The following is a 19,658-nucleotide window of genomic DNA, read 5'->3' as shown; positions in this document are numbered from 1 at the left end:
TGTTTTCTGTTTAAAAAAAATCGATTTCTGGTGGAAAGAATATCTGTATTAGAGCCTTAGAAAAAAAAACCTGATCTCTGGCCATGTCAGAAAAATGGCTCACTGCCTGTGCTGATGCGGAGACTGAACTGTCTCCCTGCCTCCTTCCTCATTTGAAAGTAAGAACTTCTGCCATCCTGGTGTATTTATTTATTTTTTTTTAATAGGAAAATGAAATACCTAGGTAGAAGCAGGGTCACAAAAGGTGAGTTTTATGTCTATGGCCGCGCTTAAGATAAAATAAGAGCATTTAATGCTTCATACCAGCTGATTAATCAGTAACAAAACAGCTGAAACAAGATGCCTCTGAGACACTGGGAACAAAATTAACTGCCCATTGACTTAAATGGGCCATGGGATTGCTGTTTGGTAATATGAATCTGTAACTGAGAGTAAGGTGATACTTCCCTCTCAGCCAGCAACATATCTTTTTTCAGAAACTTGGGTGTTTTAAGTCTGAAATTGTGGGCATGGTCAGAAAATGGATCTGTGTGTATGCAGTAGCATTAGGCAGTCTGTATGGGGCAGTGTCATCTATCTGGTACTGAAAGGCAATAATTTCCATTTTTTTATTGTTAAAAAAAATTAGACATCTGAAGCAGAATTATGTAGTGTGTGTGTGACGGGCTGTATGCATAGATTCATTTTGTACAGTGATAATTTCTGAGGAGTTACCCTGTCGAGTTCACTTCTTGAATAAGAGTGAGCTTCATAGGCATTTCCCTATTAACATTGTTGGCTTTTTGTATTTTTTTTTTTTCATCTTAGGGTTCAATGTTGGCAGGAGCGCTGGTGGCAGATCGACGGTCCGGGAGATTAACCGGGATGCTTGTCACTTCCCAGGCTTTCCTGTTCTGCAGTCCCTTCTCCCAAAGCACACTAATGTACCTGCACTCTATTTCCTCCTCATGGCCCTTTTCCTGCAGCAGCCAGTCACTGAACTGCCCGAAAACCTGCAGGTCAGTGCACCTGTCATCAGCAGCCGATGTAATCAGGGTTGCCAGGTAGGGATTATCTAGTAAGATATAAATGTAATTCTGTCTGTCATGAAAGACAATACTGGATTAACCAGGCCCCCTCCTCCTTCTCTGCAGCTGATTCACAGTTAAAATGTGGTGTTGAGTGCTGAGCTTTTTGGGATGGGAGGACAAGGTACCTGGGAGTATACGGAAGCCAGCCTGTTACGGCATAGCTGTCACTGGTGTCTTTCTGGTCTGTTTTGGGGTCAGATGAGAAGCAGCTGGCATGGTATGGGCATTGAAAAGGGCTTTTTTTTTTTTGCTTGGTTTCTTTGGGTTTTTTGTTGTTGGGGGGGGTTCCTTATTTTTTTAAGTGAGGAGTTGCTGTGTTAAAGAGAGTTCACGAGATTACAGACAAAACAAGGTAGCTTTTATTTCAGAAAATTTCTGTGGTTTTGTATGGAGGCATCTCAGTTGTTGCTGGAAAATGTTTATTGTTCTTATTCTGAACAGGTTGATTTTGGACTTTGAATTGTATGTAAACACGTAGATACTATATCAGAGTCCTAGGAAGCCTTAGTATAGTGCTTTATGGAGAAAAGCCACAATCTGGATAGACAAGGTGCCTGTTTAGAATGGGTGCAGTGCTAACATTTATTTATCAGTGGGAACTGGAAAGTAAAAATTTCAGCCCAGAAGGTATTCTGCCTGCCTGTTTTCTCAAGAGGAATACTTGACAGTGCATTCAGCACTATGCTACAGTGAAGTAGAGTCATGAATCTCATCTCCTGCTTACAGTATTGAAGTGCGGCACTGTTAAATCAAAACTAAATTCAACTGCTTAAAATATTTAGCAGTAGCACCCTTAATGCTGGAGGTGAGCACTTTGTCCTTTTTTTATTTTTTAATTGAGTTAACTTTTTGGACTTGCTGGAAAATGAAACTTGATTTGTTTTCTTCTTTTTTTTTTTTTCTTTCTGTGGGATACCATGTGTGTTTTGCTGCTAGATGTGAGTGAAGTAACCTGAGGTGATTGTGAAGGATTTGTGCTGACAGGTCTCTTGTTTCAAAACACTTAAATGCTTTGAGAAGGTGAGAGTTGCAGTTATGTTAGCCCATGGTTAGAAGGAATTTTCTTCAGCGACACATGACCTTCATATGAAGCTTTTGGGAATAAAGTTTGGAGGACATGAAACAATTCATTTTTAGATACTGCCAAGTGAGCGTATTTTGGGTATAATAAAAAGCATCATCACATTGCATAGGAGAAAGGGATTATTTCATGTCGTCTTTCTTCTCTTTCACCTCTTACAGTTTGATTTAGACTCTATTTGGACATTCATATTTGGAGTTCCTGCCTCCTGTGGCACCGTTACCTCTTCAATACACAATGTATGCACAGAAGCTGCCTTCTTGTTACTGGGAATGCTGAGGAGCATGCTGAATTCTGTAAGCATAAAAATTTTTGCTCGTATTTGAATATTCAGAATTGTTCAATTTTGCCATGTGGTCAAAAGCCAAATTGGAAAAGTTGAGGTTTTGTTAGTGTCACAACAAACCCAGCTGTGAGTTAGGCTCGTAATACTTGGGTGAAAACCATCATTGTCAGTGGGTTATTCCATTTTACTTTATTTTTCAGTATCTGTAGAAAAATTAGTGGCCATGAAATTAATGCTACTTTTCCACAAAAAGGCTGGGCTTTGTGTTTTGCTGCAATTAAAACAGAACAAGAAAGCAGAAGGATAAAATGCCCTTGGCAGAGATCATTGAATTTCTTTCCTGATTAACATCGTGGGGGAATGTTTGAGACTCTATATCCCATCTGCTCAGAGCTGTGCGAGTTGCAGATTTTGTGCATGAACCTTCCACATGCAGAGAAGTCCCCTGACTATTAATAGCCACATGCTGGAGGAAATGAATTTACTGCCAGAAAAATGTGTTGTCTCCTCATCTTTGAATCTGATGTCAAGAGTAGTGAAAGTTGGTTTCTCAGTAGGAAAATTTTGTATTTCCTTGGAGCCAGAGTGTGTTATCTGCAGAAAATTATCTCATGAAATGTTGGAAAAGCAGCACCTGTTCATTTGTTGCTGGGTTGGTCGTCACGTGTTTGCGATGTGCTCTGAGAAGCATTGCTTGCATGTCTCTCCCATGTTAACATGTTCAGAAGGGTCTTCTGGACTTGTAGACTGGTAACGTGTATGTGACCTGCTGCAGTACACGTTCCTGTTGTCATGTGTTCTGTCTTGCTGGTGACCTGTTCTGTCATGTGTTTGATCCTCACGTGTTCAGACACATTTGTGATATGCTCAAAGACATGTGCTGTCTCTTGCCATGCTGTCTTGTGACACATTTGTGATATGCTCAAAGACATATGCTCTTGCCATGCTGTCTTGGGCTGTGTCATCAGGTGTATGTTCACATGTGCCATCACATTTTGGGTTGACATGAGTCAGGTCATGTTTACCAACATGTTTTGAATTATTACATGTTAGGATACATGTTTTGTCTTGTGGTCAGTCATGTGTTGTAAACATGGTCAGTCTCCTGTGATGTGCTTGAACACATGCTCAGGCATACATTACTGTCCTGTCAGGCTGCCATGTGTTATTGCTGTGGGTTTATCACATGTTCAGTCATGTGTCTGGTTACATTTCATCATGTGGTTGCAACTCGTTCCACCCTGTTTTATCATGACATGTCCTGTTGTAATGTTTGTCGTGTTCTGCTATGTATTTCTCATGCATTTATGATATGGTGACATGCTGCCATGTGTCACTCGCATGTTTGTAATGGCTTGGACACATGTTCTCTTATCACATGTTCTGTTGTCACCTGTCGCAGGCACATGGTTTGGACATGTGGTTTATGTGTTTGTTAGAAGTTGGTGGCTTGTTCAATTGTCATGCATTCTGGAAGCAAGATTAGCCACATGTTTGGTCAGACGTTCATCGTATGTGTTCTGTTACATTGGGTCAGGTTTGTCACATGTTGGCAATGTGATTGAACACATTTTCTGTCACTTGTTTGATCAGATATTAGGTCACATGTTCAGACGCTGTGTCTTCAGTTATGTTTTCTAGACATGTGTTTGGTCGTGTTCTGACAAGTGCTCCGACACACATTTGACATGTGCTAGGTGTGTTTTTCACACTTGGTCATGTGCTTGGCCACATGTTCAGTCATTTATTTCTGCTCTGCTTGAACAAGTGCTTGTCCACGTGGTTGATCACATTTGGCCCCGTCTTTGATCACATGTCACCATCACGTGTTTCATTGCATGTTTGACAAAGTATTTGATTGCGTATTTGACTCTACAGCTCCTTTTCCTGCAGCTCCTTTCTGGAATGAGTGTTCTTCAATTAGTGCCATCTGTGCTAATGTGCTGTTTGTTTTTCAACCCAGCCTTGGCAGTCGGAGGAAGAAGGCTCTTGGCTTCGAGAATATCCAGTCACCTTGATGCAGTTCTTTCGATATTTGTATCATAACGTGCCGGACCTCATTTCCTTGTGGATGAGTCCAGAGTTCCTGTGTGCACTGGCAGCAACAGTGTTTCCTTTCAACATACGACCTTACTCTGAGATGGTATGAAGTCCAACTTGTTAGCTGTTTTGTTTTTCTCCTGACTGTTACTTTTGAGGATTTATCAATTAACAGTCACATTAAGATAAAACAGAAGGAGGTTGTTGTAAAGGCTGGGCCTCTCTTGGAATGGAGAGAAGTACATGTTCCACTGAAGGGCAGTTGCTGTGGTGACATCTGAAACTGCATTTTAGGGGGAATGTACACAGTTAATTTGTTTTCTACTGGATCATTATTTTCAATCATATGAATAATGTTAGCTCACATTTACAAAAGCAAACAACTCAGCCTTTTTTTTCAGCCCTCTGCTCTGGAGGATGTGATAAAATCTAAACCTTCTTTTTCCTCCCACTTCCCATTACTTCTTTTGTGGCTTAACCACAAAACAGTGTTCTTGTCTTACCTGGAACTGAGTTCAAGCCAGGAGAGGGTATGAATTCAACTTTGCTTGCGTTGCTGCCTGAAGTATTCTTTGAGCTTAGTGTCACTTACAAATGATACTACTTCTACAATATGAATGGAAAGGACCACAACCACAAACCACAACCACTTACAAACTGGTAATGCTGATTTGGCATTCACCTGTTTAGAGTTTTTGGATTGAGCCTTGTGCATCTGAGCAGGTTTTATTTAACTACTAGGTCCCTTGAAATTTTGTGTAGCTGCCTGACAACTTGAGCTCTTTGCTGTTTGACGGCTCTCTTGACTCCAAATTGGTTTACTCCTCCAACATTTCCCTCTGCCCATATGTGTAGAACTAATCAATCCCTTGTGAAATAGATGAATAACAGCCAGGTTCCTGCAACAAAACACTATAACCCACATTCAGTCTTGAGAGAAAATTCTTAACTGATCTGTCAGCCTTCCTGAGATTGCCATTAAAACCAGAAGAGGTACATGTTTGGGCTTCTCTTAATTTCTTGGGAAAACTCTCCCACTGAAGCAGACCAAATGTTCAAAACAGTTCAAAACATTTGGTTACTTCACATGTAAGCTGGTGATGCAATAAGCCTGTTGAGGGAAATTATATTGTCTCTTCTTGTATTTGGAGGAGAGCATTGCATACAAACAGTCATGCTTTTGGATTTGACAGCTTTCATTATTGTTTGATCTTGTTACAGTTCTCTGGAAGAGCTAGCCCCTCAAAGGTGGTTGTTTGTCAGAAACAGGAAAGCTCTAGCGCCCTCCTCCTCCTTTTTTTTTTTTTTTAAGATGTTTTGGTAAACTGGCCTACCTATAACTGCACTCTGAAGGTATCATGTTAAAAAAAGACAATGGTCAGTTCCTTTTTTGTTTTCTGTTGTGTAAGCTTGATAGCCTGATTTAGTTGGCTTATGTCTTAATTTTATTTTAACTGCTTTAATTAATAACTTTTTCAAAACTTCTCTTTTTTTCAATGAGAAAATCTATTTTTGCAAAGTATCTAGAAATTACCAAAGTACTTCATGTTGGTAAGTGAATATGAAATGTGATCTCTAGCTCCCATAACTCATGCCAATCTTCACTGATTATTGTTTGCGTTTGGAATCTGGAACTAGAGTTTGGCTATTTCTCCTGTTTTGTATTAGGGAACTGATCCTGAACATAATAATCCTGTAAAAAGGCTTCTTAAGAAGCAAAATGTGAAGTGAATTTTAACATGTTGTTTTTCACAGGTCACGGATCTTGATGATGAAGTTGGGTCCCCAGCTGAAGAGTTTAAAGCCTTTGCAGCTGATTCTGGCATGAACAGGAGCCAATCGGAATACTGCAATGTTGGCACCAAGACATACCTAACCAACCATCCTGCCAAGAAGTTTGTATTTGACTTCATGCGTGTGCTGATAATTGATAACTTATGTCTCACACCAGCCAGCAAACAGACTCCACTGGTAGATCTTCTGCTAGAGGTACAGTTTCTTTGGGTTTTGTGTTTGTTTTTATTATTTGAACTTATTATGGCACTGTATTCCCTAAAATGTTTTCCTTTACTTGCCTTTTAAAGTTAGAGGAGTGGTGACCTGAGATTTAGTAGAATCCTGTAAATTGTCATGAAATAAGAGGGTGGAGTGGGGGAGAGGAACACTAGTGTCTGATAAATAGTAGTTTGCTCACCTTTCTTTAACAGCTTGGAAAACCTAAGAAAGCAAACGCAGAGGGTTTAACTCAGCCTTCCTTTGAGAATGTTTGCTGGACTTCTCCCTGCCCCACCAACATTTGTGTATATTGGTGACTATCTCAGGTGCTTGAGCTGACAGTCTGCATGCTGGTTACCTGGCTTTTTTCTTGCTGGGCTCCGTTCTGCCCTCCACAGCACAGCCCTACTGCTGCTTTTGGTTTTGGGCTCCTTAACTTTCATTTGGCCAGTCAAATGGCTCTGTTAGTTGCTGAGCACACTGTGTTAATGTTCTATTTCTATTTTTCCCTCGCTTTAGAGCAGCCATAATCTTGTTTTGGCATCTTAGCCAATATTTCCTTTTGTCTGGAAACACAGGTAGTGGATCACAACACTAGATGCTCAACAGTGACAGCATGAGACGTTGTCGCTTTCTTCAAGTTTTATGTTTGTGGAGTATGATTCATTTGTTAAACACCTTTCAGATCATGACAGTTGTATTGGCTTTGTTGAAAATATAAAAACCCTGCAAATCCCTGCAGGAGTATTAAGGTTTCTGGTTTATTCATATTAGATAAAAAGAAATGGCAGGACATATGGCACTGTATGCTATAAAAATTCACAAAATAACTGTGTTATCTTCCTGTAATTGTCTTTTAAAGTTCATGACACCTGCAGAAAGCATCCTTCTGTTAATACTAAGGCAGGCAATGACAAGTTCAGTTACTGTTTAACTGCACACACCTTCTTCAGACAATGTATTTTGAAATGTTCAGTTCATGACAATTCGCATTCTTCCTTGACCTACCTATTTGTTACCTCGTCTATGTGTTGCTGAGTCTCCCTGATTTTTTGATAGCTGCAGGAATTTGGACCGTGCTTGTATATTTCCTAACAAATTTCCTGGGGCAGTTGGGCATCCCTTTGCTATCACAAAGCAAAAAATGAATTATCAAGAGATGTTGTTATACACAGACATCAGGAAGCATATTTGAGGCCATGTTCAATTGGTTGCAGTTGCTTTACTGCTGTTTTAATCTGTTATCACTGTCAATGTTACTGGCCCCTTAGCATAAACAGAAAATGGGGTATGTACACACTGGTAAACTGTTACAGGGCAAGACAAGGCAGGTTGACTTAATTTTATATTGCTTTCTAGGGCTGTTCAAGTGGATCATTCAGTTAGGTATGATTACATATGGATTGAACAACACAAGGTGATAAAGTGGTTCTCCCCATTAAGTGCAAAGGAAATTAGAAAGGTTTAGCGCATCCATCTATTATAGGACTATACCAAGGCTGCTGCAGTAATATGCAGAACCCCACACAGAAGTGATGTTCAAATTACATGTTTGATCTGTCCCGTTTACTCATTTTTTTACTGAAGGAGGTGACTGTGAACTGAGGAGATCACAGTTTAAACCGTATGCTTAGTTAGAGATTGGTGCATCTTTTCAGAATGTTGTTTTTCCAGTTCCTAATATGGCAGACAATAAATTTACTGGATTTAAATAGGAATAATGCCTACTCTGTAAGACTGCATACAGCCAATGTGTACTTGATGTATGTTCTTAACTTTTTAGATAAAGCCAAGACTTTTACTCAAGACAGAATGTTAAGAGGAAAAAAAACATAGTTCATGAAAGCTGAGAAAAGAGAAATTCACCTCCCTCTTTTTGCTCACTTAGAAATACTTGTTATCTTAACATTGTATTTCTTTTATCAGGCTTCCCCTGAAAGATCAACACGAACACAGCAGAAGGAATTTCAGACATATGTTTTGGATGGAGTGATGGACCACTTACTTGCAGCTGATGTTTTATTGGGTAATATAGTAAAGTTTAATTATCAATTTATTGATGTCAGCAAAAGGTTTTTATTATTTAACTTTTTCTTTATTAGTGTCTTGTTTTGTTACAACTTGATTGTCTTTATTTTTTTCCCTGCCATCTCCTTTCCTTTGATGTGTAAATGGTGTTGCTGTGCTTGCATGTTCCCTCACTATCTTGATTGTGCCAAAGCTGTAAAATAGGTTATTAAAAAAAAACCTAAATGGCATGAATCTTTTGGATGTGTAAGCCAGACAAATTAAAGTCACATCAAAAAGAACTGGAACTGGATCTTGCATCATCTCTCTTGTCTTTCTTGCCTTGGTAGGGGATCTGGAGCTTTTGTCATTTTTTCATGGGTGGGACTTCGGTTTTTAAAAGTTAGCTTTGTTTCCATTTCCTCCTACTGTAGTTTTACTATTAATACACCACCCCAGAAAAAACCTCTGGGATCAGCACTCCATTGATCCAGTTAATAAATGGACAGGAAGAGAATTAGAAGCTTGTAACTTGGATGTCAGCAGAGTAGGTTGTCCTACCAGAGCATGGATTTAGATGATTATGAACTGACCTGTAGGAATATTGCTGCTTGGGTGCCCAGTCAGATTTCACGACGGCCTGCTGGACTTCCCAGGAGTTCTCAGTCTCCTCTGTCTCTGTCCTAGATGTCGTGGGACAGCATGCATTCCTCTTCAAAAGTGGTTGTAAGGCTCTCCCTTTCTTGTGACAGCAATGATTTGTCTTTCTCTGGGTGCAGTGCATTAATAAAATGAATCCAGTATCACGTTGCATCGAGCTTTGGGTCAGTCAGGTTTTCAGCAGAGTCTCCTGCCTTTACAAGTACTTCTGTGCAGCCCAGGAGCAGGACTTCAGTTTCCCCAGACGTTCCTTCTTCAAGGTTTTGCCAGCTTCCTCCCGGTGCAATGCTATCAGTTGCTTTAAGTGCAGATGAGGCAACAAGTGAATAAATGTAGGTGAACTTTCAGCAAAATCAACACCACTGATGACTTTTTTTCTTAATGGAAGTACTTGCACTTTTTAAGTTTCTCTTAATATAGCTGGACTAATGTTTACATACATGCAGCTGATGCGCATTGACTCAGTTTTATTGAGCAAAGCACAGTGAGGGAGAAGTGATGCCACTGGTATCACTTGTCATCTCAAGGTGTTTAAAAAAGTTCTTTTCTTTTTGAAAAAACAAAAGAATAATTTAAAATAGCTACAGGTAGTTCTGCACACATGCAGCTCCAATTGAAAAGGAGGACCATACCTAAATATGATGCCTCGGGGTCATAGCAGTACCATTTCTTCTAGACTCTTCCTGCCCCAGCCCCTCCTTTTTTGGTCTTTGTCACTGTTTATTTCAAGCGTTTGCTTACCATCAAAGATCATTGTAGGGAAGCCATGAGGTTTTAGCTTTTTCTTCGACTGAGTCTTTTTCTCTTTTACAGAAGTCTAGAAAGCACAGACTAATGCAAATGTGTTTATGCAGATGTGGCTTTTTTGATAAATGAAGAAAACTTTGGGTTTTTTTATTACCTAGGTGAAGATGCGTCTCTGCCTATAACGAGTGGAGGAAGCTACCAAGTGCTGGTGAACAATGTGTTTTATTTTACACAGCGTGTGGTAGATAAGCTTTGGCAGGGCATGTTCAACAAAGAATCCAAACTTCTTGTGGACTTCATAATCCAGCTCATTGCACAGGTAAGTGTTCCTCTATTAGCCTGTTTGTGAAAACATTTTCACAGGTTGTGTTAAAAATCCATGGAGTGATGTCACTAAGCAACCTGCTAGCGATGCATGTCAGGTCAACATAGAACTACGCTTTTCTACCCCGGGGCTTTCTCTCTCTTTACTGAGCTTTCCTAGCACATTTTGTCAGTGTGGAGTGTTTTAATATGGGGCAGTTGAGTCAAAACTGCTTTCAGGTGACATAATTTTTTAGAAATCCCCCAAAATAAACAATGAAATTTACCTCTCATGAATTTTGGGAAGTTTCCTCACGTACTCTTATTGGACATTGTTAGAAGACTTTTACTGTTAGAAATCAGCAATATCTTTATAGATGTTAAAATTATAAGTGTATTGTGTATTAATGTAATTTTGGTCCTTGAAATTCACAGAATTGACACTTCTAGTAAAATAATGATTTTGAAAAATGACCATGGGTCAATTCAGGGGAAAATTCTGTGCCAGTAAATTGATTTTCTGCTACTATCTGATCATGTTTTTTTACTTCACATCAGTCAAAAAGAAGATCTCAGGGACTATCGCTGGATGCTATTTATCACTGCCTGAACAGGACCATCTTGTATCAGTTCTCAAGGCCGCACAAAACAGTTCCTCAGCAAGTGGCTCTCCTTGATTCCCTAAGGGTCCTTACTGTGAACAGAAACTTAATTTTGGGACCTGGAAATCATGATCAAGAGTTCATCAGCTGCCTAGCACACTGCTTGATTAATCTGCACGTGGGAAGGTAAATATCTCAGGTGGAAGTTCATTCCAGAACCAGGGTTGTGAAGTATTAAAATGACCTGTTCTCTCTCAGCAATGACAGTCACCTTGCGAATAAGTCAGCAAATTCTGGATAACTGTTTATGACTTTCCAGCCAGTGAAACGCAGGCAAGCTTAAGTGATTCATTCTGAAACAAAATTAGGTTTGAAGAGCCCAGGTATAGAGAACATTCTTACCTCCTTTTACAGAGGTATTTTAAAATACTGACACAAGTGCTTGTCTAACGGTTTTGTTGTTATGCTTTGATAACTTGAAATGTTTTCGAGGTAGAAAGAAACACTGGTGCTAAGTAATTAATAGTCAAAGGGATCTGTCAGTAGATTTATTGTCTATTGAATCATGTCATACAAATGCCGTATCTTAGTACTTGGATGTATAGCGTTGAATAAGTCTAGTCAGGCATTTAATTAGATGTCCGTGACAAGTGCTGTAGACACCTACTTTTCTGTGTAGCTGCAAATGCCTGCCTGGCATTTTTGGTTTTGGTGTCCCCGTGTCCCGTCCCGTCCCCCCCCACCAAGATGTACAGCTTGTGTTTCATTCAAAGACACTGGAGAAGCATCAGCAGCAGAAACTCTAATGTTCTCCATTTATGGCCTTGTCTGTTTTGTGTTTCTTTAAATATTACCATCTTCCTCTAGCATCATCAGTATCCATGGCATGTCATTTTTCATAAACCTTCAGTTTGGCTTGTGACCCCAGATTACTAGAACTCAAGTGGACAGAAGTGAAGATATGTTGCTGTAGTAGCATGTATTAATCTTTGTGATACCATCACAGGGAATCAAATGCTCTAGCTGAGCTTTTTTTTCTTTTTTTCTGGTTGTTGTTAATTCATTGTGTATTTCTAGCAATGTTGATGGGTTTGGACTGGAAGCAGAAGCCAGGATGACAACTTGGCACATTATGATCCCCTCTGATATAGAACCAGATGGAGTCTACAATCAAGATGTCAGCGAAGGTAATCTGAGAGTGACAAAGCCACAGATGTCTGCTAATGCCACATCTGTATGGCATTATATCACTGATCTTTTTACCCCAGTTACTCTTACAGCTGGGGATGTGTGTATAAAAATATATTAAAAATAGATGAAAAACCACTTAGATATACCAGGACAGACATATCCAGAATAAGTTACTGTTTTGTTTCAGTAGCAAGAGCTCTTCATTGTTTTCTGGACACGCACCAGAATTAGAAATACTGCTTTATATGCACTGAGTAAAATACAGTAGAAATGGGTCATTTTAAGTGTGCATCGTGGTTTTGTATCAACTGGACTTTACATGAGCATAGGTAAGAAATAATTGGTATAAGCTGTAAAAATTATTATTCAGTGGCATCCTCAGGATCTTTCACTCAAAGGAAAATTATGAACTAGCTGTGGAAGAAAGGATTCCATGATTTTTTTCCTTACCTGTCTATATATTTAATATTTATACAGATTTGTACTTATGCACACAGTCATATGTAAAAATATTAAAGCGTAATGTATGTATGGAATTACATATGTGGTTATAGACATATAGTTCTATAAGATTTTTTAATCTCATTTTGTTAATAGAAGGATGTGAGAGAAGAATTACAACTAATCAGAGCCAGTGTTTGAGATTTGCAGAGAAAAAAAATGGCAAAATTAACTGTTAGATATTTTCTGATAGAATATAAATGGCAAAAAAAGACAGTCTGTCCAAAGGCATTTCACAGGTCATGCAAGAGGGGAAGAAACTAGAGTATAATTGCAGAAATTATTCAGTTCACAAAACCAATTTTATAAGCACTGTAGAGGGTTTTCTGTTTGTGATCTTGTACCTATGCAGGTCGCCAGCTTCTTTTAAAAGCCATAAACAGAGTGTGGACAGAGCTGATCCATAGTAAAAAACAGGTTTTAGAAGAAGTTTTCAAAGTGACGCTACCTGTCAATGATCGTGGCCAAGTGGATATAACTGTTGCAAGACCTCTTATTGAGGAAGCAAGTTTAAAGTGTTGGCAAAATCATTTGGGTAAGTGTAACTGAATGTCCTGAATGGTAGATTTCCCTGAAGTGAACCGTATGCGCTGGGTGTTTTAATATGGGCTTAGATTTTTGTGTAGCAGTAAGTACTCTATCACCATTTAACATCTCTCATTCAGAAACTGTACTGTGTGTAGGATATACTTACGCTCCAATGCACACAGGGTCTTGATTCAGCACTGTCGGTGATCTCAACAGCATCCTGTGTTTGTGAGTCAGTGCACACCAAATAGCGTATTGTGGATTAGAGTGATGGATTCATTTAGCTCCTTCCCATGAACACTTGGATTGGGGTTACCTGTGTTACTATTCTCAGGATTGGATGTGCCAGGCAGGGAGGAGACCCCCCCTTGAGCATGTCTGGGTGCAGCCTGCAAGCACTCCATCCACTGATGCAGTTGGAAATGTGTGACTGAGCAGTCTTCTAGCAGCAGTGATACTATGACTTCTTCTTGGCTGGGAGATCTGGTCAGTGTAGGAAGCAGCTTTGCAGGAAAATGACCTGGGAATCTTCGTGGACAACAAGTTAAGCACAAGTTACTCTGTGCCTATGTAACTGTTGCTGGACTGAATTAGCAAGAGTTTAGACAGCAGATAATAAAATTCCATAGACATGGCTCCTCTGATGATTACATGGCTCTAAAATAACTCAGGTTATCCTGGATGTACAGAAAGCAATTTTGGAAACTTGGAATAAATGTTTTTGTGGTCTCTGTATTTCTAAACGTGCTTTGCCCCTGGCTGGTGTTTGCTCAAGTTTTCCAGTCTCTCCCTGATAGTCAGAATATTTGCAGAAATGTTTTGAGTAGAGTGAAGGGTCTTTGGAGAAATTATTGCTGTAAGAAAGTAGTAGTGGTTTTACAAAAAGAAAAAGAAAGCTCAGAGGGGGAGTGAACTGAAGAAAGCGTGAGGAACGTGAGCATGTACTTTGTAAATCAAAGGTAACTGATAAACAGTATGATCCATTAGCTGAGTATCAGGAGAACATTAAATTGTTGAGAGAGTTGAACTAAGCTGGGATTTTTTTACTTCGGTTTTAAAGTAAGCACACTGGTCTTGTGGACTTGACTATCAACTAGCATGATTATGTGCACAAAAAGGTGCAGTAGGCCCACCTAACTTCTCCGCTCAATATAGTGCATCTTGCTACCAGATTGGTTAGTGGCGTCATGTTGTTGCTCCTTTTTGGGTAGAGATACAGTGCTCAGCTGCATTTTTTTTTTGCTGCTATCTACTGTTAATAACATAAATAATATAAATTTGTGATGTTTGTAACTGTTTTGAGAAAAAAAGTATTTCTCCAGATACTGTCTCCTTTCTTTGGAATGCTCACTTGTTCTTTAAGGGATGTAAATCAGCAAAATTTAAGTTGGCAGGGTAGAGAGAGGCTAGGTGACGATTTTGTTTATACATAGCTGGTTTTCACCTCTTCAGATGAGGAGAGAATTCATAGCTCATGGACCCTGATTTTAATAATTGATAAAAGGACTAACAAATCTGTTTGCCATGCTTGATTTCAAAATGCAAGCAATTCCCAGATTTCACCTTAATCTTTCCTCATACAGGTAATAAATGTTTGATATGAATGTGAGTGCTGCTGGGCACTCTTAAACAAGTAACAACAAAAAAACCCCAAACAAACAGAAACCACACACACTCACACCCCCACCCCCCATCAATCCCAAAAAAACCCACCTTTTTGAAGCAGCAGAAAAGGTTATTCCGTTCAAAAACAGCAACCTTAATGGGGGAGGGGGAAAAAAAAACCCCAAACACCTAAAAAGTGCTCCCAACACTTTCTCTTTGTTTTTCAGCTCATGAGAAGAAATGCATCAGTAGAGGGGAGGCTTTGGTTCCAACCACACAGTCCAAACTTTCACGAGTTAGCAGTGGGTTCGGACTCTCTAAACTAACTGGTTCCAGGAGAAATCGCAAGGAGAGTGGGCTCAATAAACACAACCTCTCTACGCAGGTAATTTCTGTCGATTAATAACAAACAGTCTAAAATCCAGCAAGGTATGTTCAGGGTTTGTGGTAAATATCCCAATGTAAGGAATCCTGCAGTGTGAAATGATATCTGGTGCTTGGTTGTTTCCCCTTTTTGAATATCCAGACTGAGCGTCTTGCTTCTGTGTGTCCTAATCTAATAGCTGCATCTGCATATCTGTAATGTTAAGCCAAGAGTTAAGCTCTTTGTTGTTGGTGAGACTGCTCAGGTGCTTCTGGTTACATATATGTTTTATTGCTTTGCTAGTCTGTGTCTTAAATTCAGTTTGCAATACTGCTCTGAAATGGAAGCTGTGAGACAGATGCTTGTCCTTTTTTTTTCCTCCTCCCCCCAAGATTATGTGGTTTAGGAAAATCCCTATATGAATGTGTATGTATCATGACTAAACAAATGCTGCTTTGCGCTGTTTTTACTGTATGACCGAGGAGAGCTCATCAAAGCAATATGTGATGGTAGAAATGGACATTCGCCATACAAACCTGCTTGCTTTAAAAATAAAAAAAAAATTTAAAAAAGGCATGTTGGGTCAAGGGGTGCGGGTGTATTCCTGCCACAAGGAAACATATAACTCCTGTTGACTTAATCAGGAGTTTGTTTCCTGTGAAAACTATACGTTGTGAGTTCTCTTTCTGATCTGAAAATTATTCAGTGGCTTTGATAAAGTAAAGAATTGTCAGTGCTCTTAGTCTTTTTCCTAGAAAGCGGGCATAGACGTTAAAATGAAAAGGAAGAAACTCACAAACTGAGCTGACAGGAACCGATACTGGCTGTATCAGTAGAGGGAGCAATAAGTGAAAAAACTTATATTGCGGTACAGAGTGAGGAGTGCTGAGTGTCTCGCAGATTTCCAGCAAACTAGGTAGCATCCACAAAATATTATTTGAAAAGAAATAAGGAAAAGTAGTAATATTTGTCAGTGCCAATCTTTGGTTGTTTGGGAATGTTCTGAACTGTTAGTCGTGTGTTTGGAATATTTTCCAAATGTTTGCTGCTTTCTTTTAAAGGATATTCCAATACATGGGGGGAAAAAAAAAGAAAAACAAAGCCTTAAATACTGTTGCATGCAGTAGTTTGAAATTCATTATCTAAAGGGTTTTTTTGTTTGTTTTTTCTTTTGAGAAGCAATCCTTTTTGAGCAAGTTTAGCAAGGTGATGTATTCATAGGCTTTTCATTCAAACAAAACCTTCTTTTATAAAGTGTCATTCTGTCTGTCCTCTTACCTTTATTTTAGGAAATTTCCCAGTGGATGTTTACTCACATTGCAGTGGTTCGGGACCTGGTTGATATGCAATATAAGGAATATCAGGAGGTATGGTTCAGAGGATTAATTACCTGATGCTGATATTTGGACCTGTTAGGTTATACCGATCCCATTTCTCAGTATGGGGCTTGTAAAGTACTAGGATCATCATAGGTGAAATGCTTGAATGTTTAGACACAGGTGTTTTTTTAAAGGTTTTTAAAATGCAATCAAATAAACTCATTTTGATCTGTTTGTAGATGAAAACTCTTGTAGCAATATTACTACATGTTAAACCTTAATTTTTTTTCCAGAAGCTTAAGTAGTCTTTCCTTAGAAGTGTAAAAAAAAAAAAACCAAAAAAACCTTTACTGTAAAGTTTTGTAAAAAAACCCAAACTTTACTGTACAAACTTTACTTTTATAGTAAGACAAAGAGAATTTTATGGTACCTTTCCCAAATCACGCATTGATAGAAGGTCGCTGTTCTGTGCCTTCCCGAATGAAATCATTGCACCCTGCGGTTTCTTTCAAATGTCCCCAAAGACCTTTGGTTCAAATTAGTTGCTGAGCTGTGTGCTATAAATCTAAAGAAATCAGCTTCTGAGAGAAAAAAGTCATTGAAAGACATTAGTTTAAGAAAAAAAACAAACAAAAACACAACCGTCAAAGGTTGCTTCATTTAACTTTTTTCTCCAGTGTAAATACAGGCAAGAAAGGCATCCAAAACAATTTCTGTTTCATTTTTAAAATACTTTCTCAAAATCAGTGGATTAGTGTTACATTTATTTCATATTTGTCATTTAGAAATAAATTCAATTAATGATACAAACCAAAAGCAGAGGGCTTTTATTCCTTTTTTGTTGAGAAGATTACAATATGAACCCTACTTTTATGTTAACTGACACCAGAAATCTCATTAAGGCATACTAGAAAATGCTACTAGAATTATGAATTATTACACATTTTCTGTAAGGTAGTGAAAATGTCTCTGCCCACATCAGAGACAGGCTTAAAAGCATCCCTCCTGATGCATCTACAAATGTTTTTGTATTCAGCGTCAGCAGAATGCATTAAAATACGTGACAGAAGAGTGGTCTCAAATTGAATACGAGTTACTGCGAGAGCGAGGTTTGTGGGGTCCCCCCATTGGCTCCCATCTTGACAAGTGGATGTTGGAGATGACTGAGGGTCCCTGCAGAATGAGGAAAAAGATGGTGCGAAACGACATGTTTTATATTCAGTATCCCTACATGCCTGAAGCTGAGCAAGAAACAAACTTGCTGGTAAGTATTCAAGATTTTCCGATGAGTAATTTTATGCCCTGTTGTAAAATCTGTGGGTTTTTTGTAAGCTTTTCTTACAAAACATATTTTACTGTAGGTATTGCCTGGTATTCTGTCTGTATGTCCTAAATGGTTGGTAAGGCCCAGTTGTTCCTCATAGTATAGGAAAGGGACTGAATCACTCGGCTTAAAACTAAGTGAACTTGAAGACTAGCAATTGCAACATAAGATGAGGTGTGCTTGCATCAGCTAAGTGATCATGCCAGTGAACAGCAGAGACATCTTTGCAAGCCTCTAGGGGCTGAGAAGTATGAAAACTGTGGGAGGTTTCAGTCCAAGTTCTCGGCTTTATGCTAGATAACACAGTAAACAGTGATCAGAAAAAAAACCCAAACAGGCTATGGACCTTGGTTTGGGTGCGTTTGTGAAATAGGCTTTCATCTATCTGCAAATACGAATATGGGCTGTGTAGCAGAAATGCACGTGGCCTTTGAAAGCTTGGCAGTTAGTTCCTGTTAATTTTGAAACACCATTTTTAAGAAATAGAGCAGTCTTTATTGTGCCTTTTTAGGCATGTGTGCATGCATGCAGGATTTTTTTTTCCTCAAATTGAGTATGAGTGTCGAAGTACTTAAAATAAGCAAACAAAAAATAGCATTCAACTCATTTTAAACCATTAGGTATATTTGTCTGCTTGCAGTCTGACACACAATAGCTGTAGTGACAGTCTAATTCACACAAACGTGCCATCATACATTCTTCTCAAAAGTGTTCTTTCTCTGATGCTTATATAATTGATGCCCTGTTTTCAGTCTGACTTCTCAAGTAGACTCCCTGAGACATCTGATGATACCATTCCTCAAAAGGTAAAGAAACAAGCACAGTGACTGAAAGAATGTAAAATAAATACAACTTTTTTTTTCCTCCTGCATGTTAGGCAATCTTAACAAGGCTTCTACATTTGGCTTTCAACTTGCTCTTTCAATAAATATTTCTAGGCCTAAAGGTTTTTTCAGTAATCGCGTTAGAAGATGTTACTGTACTCTACTCAACCTTCACCTAATAAAACTTTCTGTAGATCTTACCTTCTTTGCTGCACACTAACAGGCTGTGTTGGGCTGTGCTATCACTGTTCTCACTGTGTGAAGTGTTGTGGCTTTGGGATCTGAACTAATGGTCGGTGGAACATGTTTAGTAATGGGCAACACCGTCACTTGGAAGCACTTACTGGGAAAGTGTTTCTTTCTGGCAGAGGATCTGGTGACTGTTTTTTCTCCTTTTTTGGCCGTAATGGGCTGTAACAGGCCTACTTTTGTTAGAGCCTGGATTAATTTTATATCAGCTCACTCTCTTCCTCATTTTTACTATTAATGAAATATGCACATTTGTTTAAAAAATATGAATCCTGCCTTGAGAATAACTGACTTGTTTGGAAGTGGCTGTTCTGCAAGCATTTCAGTATTGTGGTGCTTCTCTGTTAATTACATTCGCAGTCTTGCCCATCACTAAGTACAATGTGTAATGTGTGTTCACTCATTTTGAATTACATTCAACAATAAACTAATACATATAAATGCAACTAATTCTATTATATAGAATATCTAATATAAATTGTTACTGTTTTCCTTTCTTCATGTTAGCAGCGCTAGTTAGGATTTCTCTTAATAGGCTATTAAGTAAGTTGTTTCTACAGAGGTTTTAAGCATCATTTAAGTGGCATTTTTGTGGTGATAAGGAGTGAAGACTTAGTTGAACATAAGTGAGCAAATTAGATCACAGTGCCTTAATTTTTTTTATTTTGGGGGCAACCAATTTGATCTGAAATAATAAATCTCTGTGTTGCTGATCTTAATCTCTTCGTCATCCCGAGCATCCACTTGTAATAAAGCTAGTTTGATTTTTATGTGACATTTAGGTTCCCACTATACTATCATACAGATGAAGCAAAACCAAACAAAAATCACAGTTTATGTATTTTCCAGTTATTACTTAAAGTGGACAAGGGAAAATCTTGACTGAAATGGCCATGGTATTCTACAATTCTACATAATGTAAAGTATTGAACTGGACTTATAATATTTTGTGATTATCCCTA

General features: G+C 38.7%; 1 protein-coding gene across 1 annotated transcript in view; it reads left to right on the top strand.

The window, feature by feature from the left end:
* Window positions 1-19,658, top strand: part of WDFY3 (WD repeat and FYVE domain containing 3) — a 117,052-nt gene that overhangs the window by 73,775 nt on the left and 23,619 nt on the right. Inside the window, exons 30-42 of the mRNA XM_009890740.1 lie at window positions 808-1,043; window positions 2,313-2,447; window positions 4,401-4,580; window positions 6,233-6,466; window positions 8,399-8,498; window positions 10,045-10,205; window positions 10,748-10,977; window positions 11,869-11,978; window positions 12,836-13,018; window positions 14,844-15,001; window positions 16,270-16,347; window positions 17,336-17,563; window positions 18,376-18,429. Coding sequence (XP_009889042.1) covers window positions 808-1,043; window positions 2,313-2,447; window positions 4,401-4,580; window positions 6,233-6,466; window positions 8,399-8,498; window positions 10,045-10,205; window positions 10,748-10,977; window positions 11,869-11,978; window positions 12,836-13,018; window positions 14,844-15,001; window positions 16,270-16,347; window positions 17,336-17,563; window positions 18,376-18,429 — 2,087 coding nt within the window. The remainder of the gene's footprint in view (window positions 1-807; window positions 1,044-2,312; window positions 2,448-4,400; window positions 4,581-6,232; window positions 6,467-8,398; window positions 8,499-10,044; window positions 10,206-10,747; window positions 10,978-11,868; window positions 11,979-12,835; window positions 13,019-14,843; window positions 15,002-16,269; window positions 16,348-17,335; window positions 17,564-18,375; window positions 18,430-19,658) is intronic.

The sequence above is a fragment of the Charadrius vociferus genome, unplaced genomic scaffold (genome assembly GCF_000708025.1).
Source record: "Charadrius vociferus isolate BGI_N301 unplaced genomic scaffold, ASM70802v2 scaffold178, whole genome shotgun sequence".
NCBI classification, from domain to species: Eukaryota; Metazoa; Chordata; class Aves; order Charadriiformes; family Charadriidae; genus Charadrius; species Charadrius vociferus.
The sequence above is the reverse complement of the archived record's forward strand: the minus strand, read 5'-3'. Positions and strand labels throughout refer to the sequence as shown.